The sequence below is a fragment of the Eurosta solidaginis genome, chromosome X (assembly GCF_040869045.1).
Source record: "Eurosta solidaginis isolate ZX-2024a chromosome X, ASM4086904v1, whole genome shotgun sequence".
Classification (NCBI taxonomy): Eukaryota; Metazoa; Arthropoda; class Insecta; order Diptera; family Tephritidae; genus Eurosta; species Eurosta solidaginis.
This window is the reverse complement of record NC_090324.1, coordinates 143,545,885-143,569,223: the sequence shown is the minus strand read 5'-3', so window position 1 is coordinate 143,569,223 and position 23,339 is coordinate 143,545,885. Positions and strand designations below refer to the sequence as shown.

Below are 23,339 nucleotides of genomic sequence, written 5' to 3'. Positions count from 1 at the left end.
TAGCGTTTTCCAAGCGGAAATATTAGCCGTAACCAAAGCAGTAGAAACCCTGGAAGAGAATAGCTTAAGCTGCAACCGTGTTAACTTTTATATTGACAGTCAAGCAGCAATTAAGGCAATAATCTCGCATAGCACAGCATCTAAATGCGTGTTAGAGTGTAAGCAGTCTCTGGAGAGAATCGGGACAGGGAGAAGCATACATCTATATTGGGTCCCAGGGCATATGGGAATAGATGGGAATGAAAAAGCGGATGAACTAGCTAAAAAGGGCGCGTCCCTTGAAGCTTGCTCCGTAGGTGTCCCAATTAGATTGGGCGATATTAAGCGAAGGCGAGAGGTGCACATGATCGACCAAGCGGGAAAGGCGTGGGTTCAAGCGCGGGGCTGTAAAGTGTCGAAGATTATGTGTAGGTCTTACAACCTTAGACTAGCACAGTTGCTCCTATCATTAAAAAGAGAGGACTGTAGACTCATGACGGGTATTCTGACTGGACACTGCCTTCTGGCGTCACATGCCTTTAAACTAGGCTTGGTCAGTGATAGCAGATGTAGGAAGTGCGGGTTGGAGGAGGAAACGATCGAGCACGTTCTGTGCTCGTGCCCTGCACTTGCCAGGCTAAGACTCCAGCTATTAGGAGTGATACAGCTGTCAGATCTAGAAGCAGCAAGTGGCTTAAGTCCTAGGAAGCTTCTAGTATTTGCTAAGAGGACGGAGTTATTTTATAACATAGGTCCTGGTTTTTGATAGGGTTTTTCAGTTTGGTCGTTAAAACAAACTTCTGGTAACACTACGGACTCAATCAGTCTATGTGAGGTCCTCATAGACCGGCCAGTTCAACCTACCTACCTCTCATTAAAACGGACATTTTTTGATACTTGCTCATTAAAACGGACATTACAGCTGAGAAATATCCTTCTGTTGTTCGGATCAAATAGTCGAAAGTTTTTGGGTGTGGGCTCAAATCCAATCAAAAATACTTTCTTCGCTTTTGGATCCCACATTTGTCGACCCGTTTGTTTTGGAACTTGAACAAAACATTCTGTTCCAAATACTTTGATGTGATGCAAACATAGTTTTCGACCAAACCATTTTTCATAAGGTGTACTCCCTGGACACTTGCTATTTGTTGTGCGGTTCAATAAAAACTTTGCTGTACGAACAGCTTCAGACCATATATATTTTGGTAAACCACTAGCAATAAGCATAGTTCTTGCACATTCTTGAATTGTTCGATTATCACGTTCAATTCTCCCATTTTGCTCTGGAGTATACGGTGCAATATATTCGATTTGAATACCTTCATTTCTTAACAATTTCTTGACATCTTTGTTGACAAATTCAGTACCGTTGTCGGAACGAAAAAATTTAATTTGAAAACCAAAAGCCTTCTGTACCATTGGAATGAAAGAGCTCAAGCATCCATGCACTTCACTTTCCGACTTTATAAGATATGTGAAACGAAACGTTGTTGCTTCGTCTTTAATCAACAAGAAGTAACGAGCGCCACCAATTTCAATTTCTTCCATGGGACCACATAAATCTGAATGCATGTATTCTCCAGCAACTGATGGTCGCTTGATCGATTCCTTATGAGTTGATCTCGTAAATTTTCTGTATTGACAATCCTCACAAAAACATCTTTCACTGTTGGACAAGTCGACACCTGTAATGAGACCATCTTTAACCATTTTTCTTATTGAATTGATGTTGACGTGGCTCAACCGACAATGCCACTGCTCAAGCGAAACAGCTGCAACATTTGCAACTTCATTTGTACGTACACGAAATTCCATGCGTATTTCTTTCATTTTATCACGCTTACCTTGTGCAACGATTTTACGCTGTTGATCAAGTATTTTGCAACCACCACTTTCAAATAAAACTTGAAAACCTTTATCTGTCATAACTATTGTCGAAAACAAATTTTCACCAAGTTCTGGAACATACATCACGTTTTCAAGACGACGCTGCTCCCACTGATTGTTTACCTTCGCGTCTATAAGAATGGTAAAAATTCCATGAATCTGGACACGATGAAGCAAAATCCTCATTAGCATCCTGCGGAAAAAATTTGAGGTTAGGAAAAAGGACTTGGAAAAAAGAAATGACGCAATGGCCCCCGCCATTAATAACGGTAAAAAAACACAACACAAAATCTTACGGATACATACATATATGGACAATACGAACAACGAAAAGGAAAGACAAAATGAAAGCACATACAATCACCATCACGCACCAAGGGGAAATACAGATACGACCACTGTCTTATACCCACCAAATGACAATGGCATATACTTCGTAGTTGTTGAGTCATCAGCGTGCAAAGAGATGACAAACGAAAAAATCACAAATGGCCTGAAACTATTCAACTGTATAAAATATCTTAAAATCAAAGACATCCATCTGATTTCTGCCATAGGCAAATCGCTATACAAAATTATTTTTAAAAATGCTGCCGCAGCAAATAATTTTCTACTCAATCAAAAAATTAAAGAATAGGTCGAAAATCATTTGTACCCAGATCCGCTTTTGAAACCTATGGAGCAGGGGCTGAAACTGTTATTTCTTTTATAATATAAGTCCTTGCAAAACTATTAATTTTGGACTTTAAATATATTTGGATCAAGATAAAAATTATTTTCGGATATTTATTTTTTAAGTCCGATAGAACTATGTAAACTGGGACTTTTAAAAATAAAAGTCCCGAAATAAAAGTTAAATCAAGACTTTTATTTTTTAAGACCGAAATAAAAGTCCCGCTTGATAACAAAGAAACGGCTTATCCAAATTAAAAAAATTTGGTACCAATCGATTCTCCTGGATTACTTAAATTTAAAACCTTACGGACTTTTGGAAATTTCTGTTAATAATACTAGAAATTTATCATAAACAAACTAGATCGAAAACCTCGTAATATAAATGGTGACTTTGCAATAAATTTCGTTCCAATACAACTATAAGAGTGAAAATTGGTAAAACGAATTCTGCTATGATAGGAAAGCTTTCCAAAAAAATGGTCGTAATCGGTCAGTAGCCACGCCCCTTTCTGTATATAGAAATTTCCGCGCAGAACATGCGATATTTGAGTATCTAAAGAAGCCACGTTATTTAAATTTGGCAAGTAAATTACTGACATTGCATGTAGTTGATCCACATAATTCTTTTGGACAATAGGCGTGGCACCAACTACTTTCCAAATAAGATTTGTTGGACTTTCAAATGCGATAAATCGTACATACTTTGAGCAATATTTTTGCAAATTGGTAAGCGAACTTCATATTTGTATTTGTACATGCCGACGGAAAAAGTTTTAAAATCGAATTAAAGTCACACCCACTTGTATATAAAAATATCAAAACTGGCTACTTGAATTCATTGCTAAGTACGTGAATGTGTCGGAGTTATTTCGGGACTATTGCGAGATCATTTGGGGATCCTTCCGTTATCATTCCTGGATGACTTTCGGGATCCCGTCAGGATCATTTCGGGATTTTTTCGGGATCATTTGGGGACACTTCCGGTATAATTTCTGGATGGTTTTCGGGATCCCGTTAGGGTAATTTCGGGACTTTTCCAGGAATATTTCGGGATGATTTTGGGGTCCTTCCGGCATAATTTTCAGCACACATGATTTTTTAAATTATGAGCTTTTATGGCCATGGATTTGCTGCAAATACCTAATGTTTGTTATTCGTAATTTTGTTTTTTTCTACTCCTGAGGATGGTTTCAGATTGAAACCGAAATATCGACCAATTATATAAATTATAATACGCAAAATGTATGGTGTTTTATTTATCTTTGCGGCCTTGAGCTCAATAATTAACCAAGAAGTTAAAATTTAGCTTTTAAGTTAAATTAATTGATATGACAGGGGTGAAGGAATTACTATTCATAGAACAAAGGAGTAAAACTACAATTAGCTAAAACCAAAGAGATTTTTTTAGATGAAAATAGTGTTGCTTTTTCGTGTGTTTAGCTGGTTAAAATATTACAAAAAGTGTAGTTACCCTGCAAAAACGCTCCACGTCATTTTACTAGTCGTTTTACGGTCATTGTGACTTTCTGCAGCGGTTATATTCATAGTCACGTTTGCATGGGCGTGATGAACTTTTGTGACCAAATTTTCCATTTCGTTCCTATTAATGTGATCGTGCATTCCGCTCCCACTTATAGGATGTGAGCATAGCACTGTGCTACTCACACACGTCACAATGCTCGTCAAATGGCGGTCATTTTTCCGTCATTTCACTCTACATTTTCGAGCCATTTGACAATCAATTTTACTGCGGTTTTACCATTTATATAACCGCCATATAACGTGAATTTTACCTGCAGATTTACTTTACCTGGAGCAGCCATATGAATAAAATATGAACAAAAAAAATTGAATTTTCAATATTTATTATTTTCAATATTATTATATATGTACATGAAATTGGAACTTATATTAATCCAGTTCATATAAAACAGAAGAACTTTAATAATAAATAAACTCGCTTAATTGGTTTTTGTTTTCCAATCTCTTCTAAGCGAGCAAAAAAATAATATTAAGCTTTAGAAAAAACTCCAATTATTTGAATAATCTACAACTTAAAGCTTAGTAGAAATTCAGATCAAGAATATTCAAAGGTATCGTGGATCCGATTGCTGTCGTAATTGAAGAACTTAAAAATGTACGACTATTAATTGAGTCAGACTTATTATTGTAACCCTTAGCAGGAGTATTGATTGGTCTCAAATCTAATTCCGACAGCAATCATATCACGACATCCCTTATTATAATGCACATGAAATTGTAACTTAAATTAATACAGTTCATATAAAGAAAAGTAAGTATTTTAATAATAAATAAACTCGCTTGATTGGTTTTCGTTTTCCAATTGAAATCTTTTCCAAGCGAACAGAAAATAATTTTAAGCTGTAGAAAAAACTCCAATAATTTGAATAAATTTAAATCTACAACTAAAAGCTAATTAGAAATTCAGATTAGATTTACTCTTTTTTTTCAGATCAAGAATATTCAAAGGTGTCGTGGAATCCGATTGCTGTCGTAATTGATGAACTTAAAAATGTACGACTAGTAATTGAGTCAGACTTATTATTGTTCTAAATCTAATCATTCAAGCAATAATTCTGCAACCCATAGCAGGAGTATTGATTGGTTTCAAATCTAATTCCGACAGCAATCGTATCACATCCCTTATTATATATGTACGTGATATTGCAACTTAAATTAATACAATTGATATAAAGAAAAGTAAGTACTTTAATAATAACATAAACTCTCTTAATTGGTTTTTGTTTTCCAATTGAAATCTTTTCTAAGCGAGTAGAAAATAATTTTAAGCTTTAGAAAAAACTCCAATTATTTGAATAATCTACAACTGAAAGCTTAGTAGAAATTCAGATTAGGTTTATTCTTTTTTCAGATCAAGAATATTCAAAGGTGTCGTAGAATCCGATTGCTGTCGTAACTGATGAATTTAAAAATGTACGACTAGTAATTGAGTCAGATTTATTATTGTTATAAATCTAATCATTCAAGCAATAATTCTGCAACCCTTAGCAGGAGTATTGATTGGTTTCAAATCTAATTCCGACAGCAATCGTATTACGACATCCCTTATTATATATGCACATGAAATTGCAACTTAAATTAATACAGTTGATATAAAGAAAAGTAATTATTTTAATAGTAAACAAACTCGCCTTATTGGTTTTTGTTTTCCAATTGAAATCTTTTCCAAGCGAACAGAAAATAATTTTGAGCTTTAGAAAAAACTCCAATTATTTGAATCAATTTAAATCTACAACTAAAAGCTAATTAGAAATTCAGATTAGATTTACTCTTTTTTTTTCAGTTCAAGAATATTCAAAGGTGTCGTGGAATCCGATTGCTGTCGTAATTGATGAACTTAAAAATGTACGACTAGTAATTGAGTCAGACTTATTATTGTTCTAAATCTAATCATTCAAGCAATAATTCTGCAACCCATAGCAGGAGTATTGATTAGTTTCAAATCTAATTCCGACAGCAATCGTATCACATCCCTTATTATATATGTACGTGATATTGCAACTTAAATTAATACAATTGATATAAAGAACAGTAAGTACTTTAATAATAACATAAACTCTCTTAATTGGTTTTTGTTTTCCAATTGAAATCTTTTCTAAGCGAGTAGAAAATAATTTTAAGCTTTAGAAAAAACTCCAATTATTTGAATAATCTACAACTGAAAGCTTAGTAGAAATTTAGATAAGTTATACTCTTTTTTCAGATCAAGAATATTCAAAGGTGTCGTAGAATCCGATTGCTGTCGTAATTGATGAATTTAAAAATGTACGGCTTGTAATTTAGTCAGACTTATTATTGTTCTAAATCTAATTATTCAAGCAATAATTATACAACCCTTAGCAGGAGTATTGATTTGTTTCAAATTTAATTCCGACAGCAATCGTATCACATCCCTTATTATATATGTACGTGATATTGCAACTTAAATTAATACAATTGATATAAAGAAAAGTAAGTACTTTAATAATAACATAAGCTCTCTTAATTGGTTTTTGTTTTCCAATTGAAATCTTTTCTAAGCGAGTAGAAAATAATTTTAAGCTTTAGAAAAAACTCCAATTATTTGAATAATCTACAACTGAAAGCTTAGTAGAAATTCAGATTAGGTTTACTCTTTTTTCAGATCAAGAATATTCAAAGGTGTCGTAGAATCCGATTGCTGTCATAATTGATGAATTTAAAAATGTACGACTAGTAATTGAGTCAGACTTATTATTGTTCTAAATCTAATCATTCAAGCAATATTTCTGCAACCCTTAGCAGGAGTATTGATTGGTTTCAAATCTAATTCCGACAGCAATCGTATTACGAAATCCCTTATTATATATGCACATGAAATTGCAACTTAAATAATACAGTTGATATAAAGAAAAGTAATTATTTTAATAGTAAACAAACTCGTCTTATTGGTTTTTGTTTTCCAATTGAAATCTTTTCCAAGCGAACAGAAAATAATTTTGAGCTTTAGAAAAAACTCCAATTATTTGAATCAATTTAAATCTACAACTAAAAGCTAATTAGAAATTCAGATTAGATTTACTCTTTTTTTTTCAGATCAAGAATATTCAAAGGTGTCGTGGAATCCGATTGCTGTCGTAATTGATGAACTTAAAAATGTACGACTAGTAATTGAGTCAGACTTATTATTGTTCTAAATCTAATCATTCAAGCAATAATTCTGCAACCCATAGCAGGAGTATTGATTGGTTTCAAATCTAATTCCGACATCAATCGTATCACATCCCTTATTATATATGTACGTGATATTGCAACTTAAATTAATACAATTGATATAAAGAAAAGTAAGTACTTTAATAATAACATAAACTCTCTTAATTGGTTTTTGTTTTCCAATTGAAATCTTTTCTAAGCGAGTAGAAAATAATTTTAAGCTTTAGAAAAAACTCCAATTATTTGAATAATCTACAACTGAAAGCTTAGTAGAAATTCAGATTAGGTATACTCTTTTTTCAGATCAAGAATATTCAAAGGTGTCGTAGAATCCGATTGCTGTCGTAATTGATGAATTTAAAAATGTACGACTTGTAATTAAGTCAGACTTATTATTGTTCTAAATCTAATTATTCAAGCAATAATACTACAACCCTTAGCAGGAGTATTGATTGGTTTCAAATCTAATTCCGACAGCAATCGTATCACATCCCTTATTATATATGTACGTGATATGCAACTTAAATTAATACTGTTGATATAAAGTAAATACTTTAGTAATAAATAAACTCTCTTAATTGGTTTTTGTTTTCCAATTGAAATCTTTTCCTGTGCAAGCACATCGCTAACCTGTGTTGGCAAAAGATATGATTATACTGTCTTCGATAGATAGTCGGACGAGCCGTTACTCGGCGAAGTAGAGAGTCGGTGGCAGCTGTTACAACAGCAGTTTCTAACTTTACAACATCCGTACAGTGTGATGAATGCTTCACTGCCTTTTCCAATTGCTTGGCGCCAGCAATTTTTGCTGTTTGTAAAGCTTTAGCTGTAATGCAAATATATAGATGGGTTAAAGTGGTTTTCGTATGTTATTCAACAACTCACCCTATACCATCATCACAGCCTCCTCATCGATTTTGAACATGTGTACTGTTTCAGTATTCAGACCCAGTTCGTTTGATGCAATATTTTCGATTTGATGAATATGTATACTATCCGTTAGGCAGACAATTAGGTGCGTTCGATTCATTCATATACTGTGGGTATTTGAGCCGTAGACGCAATTGATATATTGTAACATTTGTAAACAGTTGGGTTTTTCTGCTGTCACCATCACCACTAGAGAGCTATTGAAGAAACGCTCGACCAAGATATGTTCCGATTTACGCGCATAGATTTTTTCCACCTTGTCAGTTATTGATGGAGAAAATGCGAAAGCCATATTTACCATCCAATACGGAAATGGAACTGTGGAGGAAGAAACATTTTATAAAATTTAATAAAATCAATAAATGATAGTTGTGTTAAAATGGGGTAAAGTATCGTATGTTAAAGTATAGCGAAGGTTGAATAGGTCTCATTCTTCATTCTTAGAAACATGTACGAAGGTACCTCGTAAGATATTAAAAATCCTCAACGCTTTTTTGCAATAACTTAAAAAAAACTCATATTCATCAAATTTCTGTTTAACTTCTACATATCAATAGCTACCTTTACCACCAGAAGGAGTCACTATTGCTTCTACACCTATGCTATTGTTTCCTACACCGATGAGCTTTGTAATAAAATAAACAGCTATCTCCCCAATCTCTCCAGTTTTGTCGCCTCGCGAAACCTGATATTGTAACCAACCAAATCATCGGTGATCTTATTTAAAACATGGCCGCGCCAAATGTCGACCATATGACATTACCCTACCGACTGTCTTACACCTTAAAATTTTGGGTGTGACTTTCATCAGGATCTACATTTTGGTGAGCACCCAGCCGCAATTGTTCCGAGAAATCAGAGCCGTACCAAAATCCTCAAATCCCTCGCTGGCAGTACCTGGGGAAAGGATAAAGAAACGCTCATGACTACACAGAAAGCAATTAGCCAGCCGATTAAGTGCTATGCGTCACCCATATGGTCGCCAAGCCTAAAAATTACCCACTGGAAGAAGCTACAGGCCTGCCAAAATACTGCTCTCAGAATTGCCACGGGCTGTCTTCTTATGTCCCCAGAACACCATCTGCATAATGAGGCGAGAATACTCCCCATCAGGGAGAGAAATGCTATGCTGACCAAACAGTTCCTGTTGAATACCCAGAAACCTGAGCAACCCAACAGACATCTGATTGGTCAACCAGCACCGCCTAGGGGCCTAAGGAATCATCTCCGTAAGCATTTTGAGGAAATATGGCTCCTGAGAACCCAGCCGTATGAAGCGAAAAAACACAAGCAGGTCCTTGGTGAATTCCATAAACAAGCGTCGGACCGTTATGCTAGGAATTGCCCGGTGAATCCAGTACTGAAAGAAAAGTATCCAAACCTCGCGGAAGAGGAACGCATACTCCCCAGAGAAAAGCGAGTCACTGTAGCTCAACTTCGTTCTGGATACTGTAACAGGTTAAACTCTTACCTATCCAGAATCAACCCCGACATACAAAATGTATGCCCCGCTTGCAATGTGTCTCCACATGACACCAACCATCTCTTTAATTGTAATGTGGAATCAACGCCTCTAACACCCCTTTCATTATGGTCCCCCCTGTCGAAACAGCAAGTTTCCTTGGACTCCCGTTAGAGGATATTGATGATAATTTGTGATCGGTCGCACCTATTGGATGGGGCGAAGCACTGCTACAATAACAACGTGTGAAAGATGGTTGCATCATTCGTTTGTTGCTCCCTGTTGCTTTGCTTATATTTTTTTTCTCAATTTTAAACAAATTCGCAACAATAACTAAACTTTTAATTTATTAACAAATAAAATTAAAGAAAAAAAAACTTTTTTAAAAATAAGCTTTTATTATGGTTAATAAAATTAACTAAAAAGTAAACAATCAATTGACTCTAAAGAAATATAACACTTTATAAGTTCATTGTAAGCTTAAACGATAATTAGGCTTTTTCGTCTTCGACAAAAAAATTCTATATTGTCCATAATTATATTTTTTTAACATTAAAACTTTACACCTAAATTATTAAAGCTTACAGTTTATATCACAGTCCTAATTGTTCTAATAAAAGCGTGTTACATTGCGATAGCAAGAAAATGAGATCCTAAATGTTCTTAATTATACCATCAAAACTATACCATCAAAATTTAACACGTACCATTATGTCCTTGAATTTTTTTTCCACAAGCAGCAATCGTAGATTTGATTCTATAAAATTCAAACATTGATAAGGCGTAGAACAAATAATCATTCCTCTGAAATCGAGTATCATCGCTAAGAATGCGGTACTGATAGTAATCAAGAGGAGATATTAGAACTTGCCTCGTCTCTTCATTTAATCCATTGACACCGTAGGGGAATAGGTAAAACCAAGATAATTATTCTGCTTTCCGCTCGTGGTTTACGTTAACAATGTTGTCCTTCGTTTTGCGTATGATTTTATTGATATTACCAGATACTTCGAGCTCATCTTCAACTTCCGGTTGATGACAATCAATCGGACCCATGAAAGAAGTTTGTACAGGTAGATACGCATCGTTGATTGCGGTGCTATTGGATATATTTTCATTAGTTGTTAATTTTGGTAAATGCGTACGTGATTTGGACTGATGATGGGTATAGTTGTCACTGCAACATATGTCAAAGTATATGGGACATTTTTCGATGTAGTAGCTCGTTTACATAAACGAACTAACTCATGGACTGTTGTGCATTCAATCACGCATGCTTTCCCATCATTAGCTCTAGCCCCTTTTGGGCCACACGAATGAGAATCAGTTAAATAGAACTTTCGATCATAACAAATAATCCCAAATGATTTTCGGCAGCTATAAATATACCTGTTTTATGTGTCAAGAATAGCCTGCACATAGCATCTTTTAAAGGCAGACCAATATTGTTGCGATTAATCGAATCTCGTAAACTCCCGAACAAAGAACTGTCACTCTCATATTCTAAAGCAAAGGCACGGCCAAATATTTCCAATTTAGCTTTAACTAAATTGAAATGCCTTATTTCTAAATAACCGTCTTCTTGGATTTGGATACCTGCAGGATTTTCAACATTTAATAATCGCGGTTTGACATACAGTGAATCTCCTTCTACCATGTTTTGATCAAGAGTATTTTTGCTCCACTGCTGAGGTGGAGTAATGGATATTCTTATAATATTACTCATTGTCATAGCACAGCATTGCAGGCCAGCATATCCCGATGTAAAAACTTCAACATTTCCTTGATGCCATGATGCCTGTAATATACAAGAAACGTCATTAATTTGTACAAAGTCCTTATTGCTAGGGACCGCGTTTTGAAAAACAGTTTGCGATGTAGAACAAGCGTTTTCGAAAACTAAAATCAGATCGTCGGTCGATAGGTTTGCGTTGTTGTCTATAAGGACATCTTTGTACAAGGGATTATTAGCCACCAACCATGTCAGAGCCTCGAACACATTATCGCGAGAAACTGAGAACTCACGAGTAATATTAAAATTCTCCAAATGCTCTGTAACAATAACAATTCCACATTTATCCACAGATCTAGGCAACATATGTGGAAGTTTTTCGGTAACCTCGAAAAGATCTTTAGCAAAAAGAACTGCCTGGCCACGAAATCCATATTGTCCAAATAAGCCGTCAAGCTTTATAATTTTTAAAAGCGGTATTATTCGAGAAATAAGGCGCTTTTCAGTTTGCGACAATCGTAGTATAACTTCTGGAATATGCACAGGTTCCATGCTGTTCCAGTATGCCCTAGAAGGAGATACGGACGTGTTGCTTTTACTTACGTGATTTTTACATCGGCAACACAGTAACAATTCTTTCTTCTCGCGCAATTCTCGTGGAAGATAAGAAGGAGATGTGGCACTTATTTTATATTTGGTCACTTGTTGGGGATAACATCTCTTCGTGCAAATATTACACACTGTATCGCAAAATGTATTTATCGAGTTATTAAAGTATTCAACGCTACCACGTTTTACCATGCGTTCCTCTCCCGTTTGCGTTAACTGACGTACTTGCCTGTTAATTGTGTTCCTTTCGAGTCTGACCAAGTGTTCTTCTTGTAATTCATTTTTCCTTCCCTCTTGATGACGTATTCTATCCGTATCTTGCCTATTTGTGCGTTGTTCTGGTGACTCATTTTCTCTATGCTTTCCGACTGCTAAACTTATCTTTTCTAAGCGTTGCCGGTTGTGGGCATCGCTTTAATTAGCAATCTTCTCCTGCCGCTTAAATTTCCGCTTCTCTAAACGTCGTTTTCTTTGTGTAATAGTTTCTTTCTTTTTGTTCATTTTGTTCCCACGAGTGTAGGACAAAAACGGTCCATCCCCCCAGAGGTCCATTGTAGAGGGATAAGGGCTTCAGTAGAACAGGGTTCGCCCTGGTACCCTGAGGCGCAACGTTAGCGATATGAAATTTTTATACACCCTCATATCATTCAGCCCTCGGCACGTGCTCACCTTGGCATTGGGTCATAAATACTAATAATAAATCAGAAAAAATCCACATTCATAACCAACAAATTTTCTCTGTGGCAGAGATCGGCATCAGGTAACTTTTTTGATACTCTATTATATCCGCAGCAATTTGAGTATGAGTACGTATAAAACAACCAAGCGCAGCTAGCCTGATCTATTCGTTGACATACAAAAATTATTGTGTAAGTATAAGCTATGATGCATATGGATACAAGCTAAAACGGTCTCTCACGAACTATTCTCGTGTTTGGTTTGTTTTCGTGTGAAATTTGTCATTGAAATACGAAGCAAAATTGCTGCGCATAAAATGTGTACTAATAAATTTCAATACGCATTATACGCAGATGTAACTGAAATATGTGTTTTTGTTTCACCCCCTACACTAATTCTATGTATTCTATGTGTGTCCACAATTCATCGCAACTGATTTAGCTATATGTTATACACAGGCATACAACAGAGGGTCGCGTCTCCGCTTTTCGGTACACGCTGTAGCTAGTTGTTTAACCACTGCCGCTAGATGGGTCTCGTAAGCATTATGTAAGCGAGGATAGGCGTTTTTTTTTCACGCGCAAACGTAAACCTATACGCGTGTATAAAAAAACACGGCTAATATTCCAACTTTCGCTTAGCTAAAATTCCATCGCCAAAAATCTGTAAAACAAAATCAAGTGCGCAGAAAAGTATGCAACACTTACCGATAAGAGCCTAACCGCGTTAGCGTTCGTTGTATCACAGAATTTTTACACTTTGAAAATGACGGCTGTTGTTTGCAAGGTTGCATTCCTTTGAGTGTTTGTTTTCACCATCTGGATTAACAAAGTCATGAGCCTGGGCATTCGCGCAATTTTAGTGATGTAAATTGCATGGCGCCAGCGCCAATGCGGTGCCAGCTCAATGGTAGCTCATTGACGAAATTACTCCAAGCGAATTTTTGACGCTTCTTAGTAGTGAGTGCGTAGTACATTTTACTTGCGCTATTGAGTGAAACGACTTTTGTGTGTCAGGAACGAGTTTGGTGTTATTGGCGCTACTGGCAATGATGACACTGAGCTGTTGACGGTAGCGCTGGTAGTTCAGATTTTGAATCAGAGAAAGAATTGATGACCCGTGTGAATTATTATGGCTTTGGCCGTGTAAATTATTATGGTGTATTTGTATATTTTAGATTTAATGCACAATTAATATTTGTGTGTTTGAGCGGCCAAATAATAACAGTAGTATTGCTAAAGTGCTGCTTAGTTGATGGAATGTCGCTAATTTCTTAGCGATGATCAGCAGATTGTCAATATTTCGTTCAACGGACACGCGAAATTGCCACCTCTGCTCAAATTTTCCAAAGATTTTCCATTCTTGATTTAACTTAAGCTGTTATGCCAATATTTTTCAGCCAGCTTTTTTCAAATAGGTAATTTTTCCAAAAGCAAAATAAATTACCGAAAAGATTACAGGGTTAAACAGCCTTAAAAATTCAGCTATGTTGGTTATACACAGAAATACAACAGAGGGTTGTGTCACCGCTTTTCGCAAGCGTTGAGATTCACCACGCGTGACACGCGTGATTCACCACGTCCAAATATCACAATCCACGGATAGGTACCGGCGGGTTTGTATGGGACTTAGGCTGTTATGCCAAAGTAAATACAAATCTTTACCGATAACTGTGTTATCGATTAATTTATCGAATTCTAACAAAGTAAAATTGCATTGTCATCGGAGTTATATATGTGTGCAAAATTTCAGCTCAATCGGACACCGGGAAGTGTATCAAATTTAACTTGCAAGATTCCATTACAGACAACAAAAGTGAAAGTAAATAAAAGCTTATAAAAATAGAAATACGCAACAAAATTTCAATTGGCAAATCAGCTGACTTCGAAGATTTGAAATTCCTATTCCCCAATTATTGTTCTCTCTAGGAGAAAAGAATTGGAGGAATTTTTCTGCGGTGCTATTAAGGCAATGACCTTTGACGTCGAGTAATTTTTTTTAGCTCGAATAGGATAGATGGGGACTTTTAATTTTAATATTTTTATGGTAAACTAGAGGTCCTCACTAAAATTTGGCTTTGTAGTAATTTTTGTTACTTTAATTGTCTAAATTAGCCGATCTAATATTAAAATCGCCACTCTCAATACAAATCAAAAAACAAGTATGAAAAAGTTGTTAACGTTACAGTGCTTATGGATTCATTTTAAGAGTGCATTAAAAGAAAAAAAAGTTTTGTTAAGCACATTTTTAAAAAGGAAAGGAAAGGTCGGTAAAAATGAGACTTACCATATATTCATATCGGCTGCTGAGTGGAATATCACCAAATCTCGGCTGCCGTTTCAAAAACTTCCGTTCTCAGAATTCGTTTGAAGAACGCCCTATCTTAGAATTTGTTTCATAAACACTCCAGATATTGTCAAAATGTGTTGTATTTGAGCTCAGATCGGTCATTTTTGAAGCCAAATCTGAGTTAGGGCATTCTTCAACCGAATTCTGTGATAGGGCTTTTCTAATATACGGGGTTATTCAAATTTTTTCTGAGAAAGGTGCTTTTCGAAACGGCACCCGATACCGGGTGATATTGTTGTAGCAGTGCTTCGCCCCACCTAACTGCTACAACAACAACCGGGTGATATTCCAATCAGCAGGCGATATGGATATAAGGTTTCATTTAGTTGTCCCATTTTTACTGAGCTTTTCTTTTTGTGTCTTTCGTTTTACGGATATGTTTAGATATAAGGTTTTTTTATTAACTTTTAAAATAAATCCATTTTTAACTGCCGGCCGTTCAAACTCTGAACCCTATTGTATATTCTTACGATTTCAATGAGAATGATTTCCCACACTCTGAGCACGAGTATGGTCGCTCGCCGGTATGCATACGTATATGGCGCTTTAGCTTAGATGAAGTTGTAAAATCTGTGAATTAACAATCAGTAAAATGAATATCATTTACAATCACACTGTCTTATAAACCTTTACCCTTGTTGCAGAAATTGCACGTATATTTTCGTTTGGGTTTTGGCGGCTGCTGAATTTTAGTGGCCAAATTTTGCTTTAATTTAGCCTCCTCCTCCTTTAAGGCTGTCATATTTCGCTCCCGCGTTTCTGGATCTTCGTCTTTGTGCGTAGTTAAATGCGTACGTAACTCCGTAAAGTGAGGAAAAGTTGATGGGCAAAACTCACATCTATGAATATTTTTGCCCAGATGTGTACGTAAATGCGACAGCACTGGACCGCTTACAGCAAAGGTGCATTCGTAGTATTCGCATTTGTATGGTTTTCCACCGGTATGAGTACGTATATGACGGCGTAGATTTAGAGCGTAGGTAAAGCTTTTTAACGGAACCAAAATGAAAAGTTGAAATAAATTAAGGTACGTTAAGATGATGTCTGTATTATAACCTTCCGCCTTTTATAAAATTTACATTTATGCGGCTTTTCATTACTATGAATTAGTTTGTGTGTTTTTAAATGCAATACCACAATATTTTTACCACAAATATCGCACGGTTGTCGCTTGACCCCTTCATGAGTTTCTTTGTGTTTGACCAGGGCAGGATTGTTAGTATATCTCAGTGAACAGTAGGGACATACGTAAGGCTTATCTTCACAGTTATTGAGACGATGCATTCGAAGGTGCCTGTATATTATATAGATAATAAAGTAAAACAAGTATATAATTTATTATCTCACGTAAAAATGTATTGAATTTATGCTCAGGTATGGCGTTTTGAAATTCTGAAAAATATCGGGAGTGGTGTCAAACGACGCGTATTGACCTCCACAAACAATAATCTGAAGACAGACAATTTTGTGGTTGTTGTAATGTTGTTGTACACAGGAAAACATTTTGTGTATAAAGAGTTTTTGCATGGATTTAATTGTGATTTTGCAGGCGGACCTCACATAGGCAGAATTAGTCAGTAGTGCTACCAGAAGTTTATTTTACGACCAAATTGAAAAATCCTATCAAAAACCAGGACCTATGTTATAAAACAACTCCGTCCTCTTGGCAAATACTAGAAGCTTTCTAGGATTTATACCACTTGTTGCTTTTATATCTTTTTTTATATAAGTCATGCAATAGACGTTGCAGTGATTGTGCTTCTTCATCTATTTCTTGTAGTTCTAAGATTATATTATTAAATTTATACCACGCAATCTTATCAACTTTCAATATGTTGTATATTCACTTACCTTGTTTACAAGGGATTTTAAAATAGTTTCCATCGGCGCTGTGCTTTTTAGCATCTTCTTTAACCATATCCTTGTTCTCGCTATGTATGTACTTAAATAGTGTGCTGTCAGGATCGGATGCTGTTTTATCACACATTTTTTCCAAAGCCATAAAACTTTTATCAGACGTGCGCTGCTGTTGGCATTCGAATATAGTTTCGTCACAAGATGCCTTAGTTGAAAAATTATAAGGAATCCTCTTTATAGTGTTGCATTGTTGGATTTATTTTCATCCTCCATTTCAAATATTTTGTTCATTGCATTTCCGCTAACAGCAAAGTTACTTTCGTGTTGATCCACATTCGCTACACGAGGAGCTGCGCGTGCTTCTAGCAAAGTTTGTAGATCCTCCTCTAAATCCAACCTAAAGCGTTGGCAAGATACCGGCTCTTTAGCAGGCGTTGTAGCCTTTCTAAATGTGTTCGTGAATCGAGAAAAAAATGTTGAAGATATTGTTTGTATTAATTTTTAATAATAGGTATATATTACCATGCTAAAGTGATTTATCTTTTTAAAAGTAAAGTAATAAAGTTCTACAAGCTGGTAGCTACTTTTTAGTCAAAGATTTGGAAAAATTTCAAATTCTTATATAGTAAGCCAATTTACTCTACAGTATTTAAAACATCCATCTCCATGCTCACTCGAATGGCTCATCATAAACAAGCATACAATTTTAATGATATATTTATAAGCATTTACCGTTGCATGACACGTAATTTCTTGACTTTTGCACGCCAAGCTTTATTTGCTTGAAATTTTTCCAATCCAGACATTTGTATTCAGGAAAATTGAAAAAGAGCAACAAACATCCAAGTTATATTTTGTTGAAACACAGCAGACAAGGCGCGGTAATCTTCCAGGGTTTTCGTTACGAAATATCTTTTCCAGATAAGCTTATACCTCTTGAGCACGCTACGTTGTGTTATTATTTTATCCAATAGTTTCTTAATGGTTGCCCCATCATTTGAAATTGTGGCCTTACCACTGGAATCAACAATATGCTTGTCCATATTACGTGAACCCAATGTAGTGCGTACAGCGTCCACAATTGAATGCGAGGTATTGATGTTGGATATGATGAATATTTTTTACATAAAAACTCATGTACCCAATACAAGTTCAGGCATACCGGCGATAACACACCTTTTAAACGACGTTGTGTGTCCAAATCACTTAGCGGTTTTTCTTCTATGATTTGTAGCAATTCTTCAACAAACGTTGGATCATGTATGGGATGCGACCAAAGTGGACCGCCCATCTATAACCCTCTGAAAAAGCGACTGACGAGCCTTTTTGAACGGACATAACCGTTTAAACGGTTAAGCACCAATTAAGTAAGAAGGAAATAATTTGATTTATTCGAGTTTAAATACTTAAGTGGGATAGTTGAAACTTACATGATGTTTATCACCGTAATGCGCACAATTTGTATTAACATTTGGTCCAGTTGGTATACCGAATTTTACTTCCGCATTGCCTTTATCTGAGATCTTGCTTTTTACAATACCCATAGGCTGTAGCGTATAGGTATCACAACAAGTGCATTGAAATACCATTCATTGTTTGCTGTGTTCATAATATAAAGATATGGTAAGTAATTGGATTGTGGTAAAAGGCCAAAATGCTGTATACCAACCTCATGCTATATTTACACTTCGCTTGACTACTATGCATACGCACAAATACGCGTATATAAAAATTGGCAGAAATGCTCAAAAGTGGCTCAATATATTTTCCATAACGATTAGAGTGCGTTTCAATGCAATGCAATAGTATACGCAATCCCATCTCATGGCAGCATTTCATACGCAAAGGCACAGAACTATATTTGGCATTGCAGGCTTCAGGCGTATTGCCTGCCAGCACAGCCATATCATTCGCAGTTACAAGTAATGAACCCCCACTCGTCAGTGATTGTATAGCGCCATCCAGAAACCGATTCGGACAACCATAAGGATCTAGGTCTATAACATCGAAACGCTTCTCATATGAAGTTGAAAGGTATATGAGAGTCCTATTGCGAATTTTATTATTGATTATTACAGTTAAATCACTAGCTATTGATTCGTATATCAAACCTACATTTCATCCCCTTCGCTTGGCACAATTAAATGTTCCACTCCATTGTGTCGCATATTTACGCTAATGGAATCTACTGCCACCTTAGATAGATCATTTGCAACAATTTCACGCACGCCTGCTACTTCTTTTGCATAACTTATGCTACCTAAACCTCCTGCAGCAAGCGTTTCCAATATTCGCAGTCCATCGTCGTATTTTACAACACCAGCCGTGCATGGTTCCTTGTCATTAGCATTGCTTGTTTCCTTTGTATTTTGTGGATTTTTATGCGCCGCCGCTTCCCGCTCTCTTATAAACCGCTTTGAGTATACATTAAGTACTGAAATACTTAAATCACGATTAAATTCATGTACTGGATTGTAGAATACGGCCCCGCCGGCAATAATTTCTGTAGTGCTTTCTTTGATCACACGTTCGGGTGCTTTGTCGTTCGTAATTCATAAAATTTAGGGCGAGTTTGTTAATAACGCGAAACATATATTTACCTTATTTTCAGATATTTCCTCAACTTCCATTTTGGCTTTAAACTGCTGTGCATCCAATTTTTTGTTATCAGCTGTTCGGTGGTGGCATACGCTGACTGCTGCTTTCGTTGAACAGTGAATCGTGGAAACTGTTTCAACAGAGGAAATATTTAAGCATTACAGATGCACAACACTGTTTTTTTTTATAAATCAACGATGATAGCCAGCCTTGGGAGGTTGTTGCAGCTGCTATCGTAGCCTTGCATTACCCGGTTGCTGTTCCCCCAGAAGGTTAGGGGGGGGGGGGGGTCAGAATATACCCGCGGTAGGTATGCCTGTCGTAAGAGGCGACTAAAATACCAGATTCAAGGGGCTGTGTAGCGCAACCCTGCAGGTTGCCAGCGCAACATATAGCTTCTCCAAACCCAATTGTCAACCTCACCTGTCCGCGGCGAATCCTGTTTCACTAACAGACGAGGCTCTGGCGACCCTAAGTTCCTTATGGAACTTGAGGTTGGGGAAGGAGGGGATGGCCTGAAGGTTTAATGTGGCCACATGAATCGTTCCCGAGATGGTCGGGCCATCACATCGATAACACTCCCCAAAGCCTTCGGGGAGCAACCTTATCGCTACAACAACAACAACAACCCGGTTGCTGTTGTGGTATATACCTTGGTATAACTCGATGTGGCGTCATTGCCCCACCTGGTACAGTTGATGAGGACCACGAACAACAACCACCACGACCTACACTGTTTGGGTTCACTTTGCTGCTGCAGAGAGGGGTATCTCAACAAGAGAGGCTATTTTATTGCACACATAGCCGTTTTTTTACACCGAATTTTCTAATCTTTTTTTTCAATTTTGGATAATAAATCTTAATGGTAACAAGAATTTTTTTCTTGTATGTATGTGGAAATCAAAATTTACTATTCTGCATTAGAACTGCTCACGATTATTTATACTATGCAATTACATATTTCACTTTCTGTCTTTATAAACATGCACACATTGATATGAGTTTTTTTTTGCTAAAACACACTTTAGTAGACCAAAAAATATTAAAGAATGCGTATATTAATTTCTGCAAAATGTAAATCACACAAATTGAAAAAATGTTCCACTTTTCTGCAGAATTATAAATGGCGGAATTTGGCACGCAAAAATGACGTATTTTGCTATCCCTATGAAAATAATAGGTGCGAGAGAGCACGATACATTGTGGGAAAGCAAAATTTGTCAGCATGCTATTTTATTTGCACAATTTTTCATTCCAAATCGTCACCCCTGTCAAAAATTCGTGTGGCTGTGTGCGTTTTTGGTCACACGATTTTTGCAGGGTATAGCTATAATAGTTCGTTACAGCATTCATTTAAAATAATCAAAAATAGAACAAAAAAGCTGTGTTAGATATTAAAAATAAAACATACCGAACTTTAATTGCGAATAATTTGCAGCAAATCCATGGCCATAAAAGCTCATAATTTAAAAAATCATGTGTGCTGAACTACCGGTTTCGAAGTGTCCTTAAATGATTCCGGAAGTGTCCCAAAATTATATCAAAATAGTCCCGAAATGATCCCGACGGGATCCCGGACAAATCCCGAAAACAATACAGAAATTATGCCGGAAGGGCCCCAAATCCTCCCGAAATAGTCCCGAAATTACCCTAACGGGATCCCGAAAACCATCCATAAATGATACCGGAATACTCCGGAAAAAGTCCCGAAATAATCTTCACGGAATCCCGGACGGATCCCGAAAATTATCCAGAAATTATGGCGGAAGGATCCCCAAATTATCCCGAAAAAGTCCCGAAATGACCCTGACGGGATCCCGAAAGTCATCCAGGAATGATACCGGAAGGATCCCCAAATGATTCCGCAATAGTCCCGAAATAACTCCGACATATTCACGTACTTAGCAATGAATTCAAGTAGCCAGTTTTGATATTTTTATATACAAGTGGGTGTGACTTTAATTCGATTTTAAAACTTTTTCCGTCGGCATGTACAAATACAAATATGAAGTTCGCTTACCAATTTGCAAAAATATTGCTCAAAGTATGTACGATTTATCGCATTTGAAAGTCCAACACATCTTGTTTGGAAAGTAGTTAGTGCCACGCCCATTGTCCAAAAAAATTATGTGGATCAACTACATGCAATGTCAGTAATTTACGTGCCAAATTTAAATAACGTGGCTTCTTTAGATACTCAAATATCGCATGTTCTGCGCGGAAATTTCTATATACAGAAAGGGGCGTGGCTACAGACCGATTACGACCATTTCTTTTTTTGGAAAGCTTTCCTATCATAGCAGAATGCGGTTTACCAATTTTCACTCTAATAGTTGTATTGGAACAAAATTTATTGCAAAAATCCACTGCAAGTTCACCATTTATTTTCGATCTAGTTTGTTTATGATAAATTTCTAGTATTATTAACAGAAATTTTCAAAAGTCCGTGAGGTTTTAAATTTTAGGAATCCAGGAAAATTGATTGGTACCAAATTTTTTTAATTCGGATAAGTCGTTTCTTTGTTATCAAGTGGGACTTTTATTTCGGCCTTAAAAAATAAAAGTCTTGATTTAACTTTTATTTCGGGACTTTTATTTTTAAAAGTCCGAGTTTAACTAGTTCTATCGGACTTAAAAAATAAAAATACAGATTTTACTTTTATATATGGACTTTTATGGAAAAAGTTCGAAAAATAAAAAGGATGCATGATTCGACATGATATTACTATAGGGATACCTGGGCACTCAAACATTTTCACCTAGGACAATTTTTTGACCAGGACTTTTTCGACTCCGAAAAAAAATAATTATTATTTTCCGTCCCTGCTATGGAGTCATTAGAAGCATTCCAAAAACTTACGATGAGGAAGAATTAAAACTACACATACAATCCCACATACCAATTAACTCAGTTCAGCGTTTTATGCGCAAAAACCACACTCAAAATACACTTCTACCGACAACAACAGTTAAATTAGGCTTTATTGGAAACGACATACCAAGCATCATTACACTGGATTATGCCAGAATTCCAGTTGCCTTATTTGTTCCCCCCTTACGCCAATGTCTAAACTGCGGTAGGCTTGGCCATGTTCAAAACTCATGTAAATCCAAGAAACGCTGCATCAAGTGCGGCCTCCCCCAATGCAGCAACGACAACTGCGAACAAAAATGCATTCTTTTCTCAAGTACCGAATACATTTCAACGGACAAATTGAAATGTTCGGCATCACTAGACGCGAAACTCTGGACACATATTTCTCGGACAGATCCAACCAATTTTTACTACTGGCAGTCGACGACACATATTTTCCCTATCTGCCAGATACATCACACAATACAATGGATAGGGACCTCACAGTAAACAGAAAGCTCACAAAAGTTAGGACAACACAATAGCTCAAAAAACAAACAATGAATCAAAGCTCAACAGACCGTCCACAAAACTTAGGGAAAAAAACAAAACAGAACCAGTATACAACACAACAGAATACCTGAAGAAACGAGTTATAGAAATAGAAAAGCTGTTTAATGATCTTCTCCATAGTCTACAAAAGGAGGGAGTGAGAGCACCTAGGGGATGCTCTGGAAAAAATGGCTAAAATAAAAGAAAAATTCTACGCAAATGCATTAAATGAGGATATCTTAGCCATACAAACAAGGACGGACGTCCCCTCATATTAAACCTCACCAAAAATGCTTTGCAAATCCTACAATAACAACTAGGTTGCAATTTTTACAGACAACCTAGCAATCCAAATCCACCCCAAAATCAAAAAAAAACTAATATATTCTGAATCCCACGAACTAATACGTGGCAGCAACTTTAACAAAATAGACATAATCGGGACTCCCAGTCATAAAGGAGCC

At 36.3% G+C, this 23,339-nt stretch overlaps 1 protein-coding gene across 1 annotated transcript; it reads right to left on the bottom strand.

Annotated features, from left to right (window-relative positions):
* Positions 1-4,389: 4,389 nt before the first annotated feature.
* On the bottom strand, positions 4,390-16,298 carry LOC137235176 (zinc finger protein 736-like). The gene is made up of 5 exons (XM_067758313.1): positions 16,263-16,298; positions 15,648-16,077; positions 15,485-15,584; positions 8,140-8,502; positions 4,390-8,080 (listed from the first exon to the last, which is right to left on the bottom strand). The coding sequence occupies exons 1-4, from the start codon at positions 16,296-16,298 to the stop codon at positions 8,445-8,447; spliced, it is 624 nt and encodes a 207-aa protein (XP_067614414.1). The 3' UTR covers positions 4,390-8,080; positions 8,140-8,444.
* Between the last annotated feature and the right edge of the window lie 7,041 nt (positions 16,299-23,339).

Coding starts and splice junctions, on each gene's coding strand:
- LOC137235176 (XM_067758313.1), bottom strand. CDS start 16,298: ATGCATCGTCTCAATAACTGTGAAGATAAGCCTTAC. Junction 15,585..15,647: donor GTGCAATTTCTGCAACAAGG/GTAAAGGTTTAT, acceptor GTTAATTCACAG/ATTTTACAACTTCATCTAAG. Junction 8,503..15,484: donor AAATCATTCTCATTGAAATC/GTAAGAATATAC, acceptor CTTCCTCCACAG/TTCCATTTCCGTATTGGATG.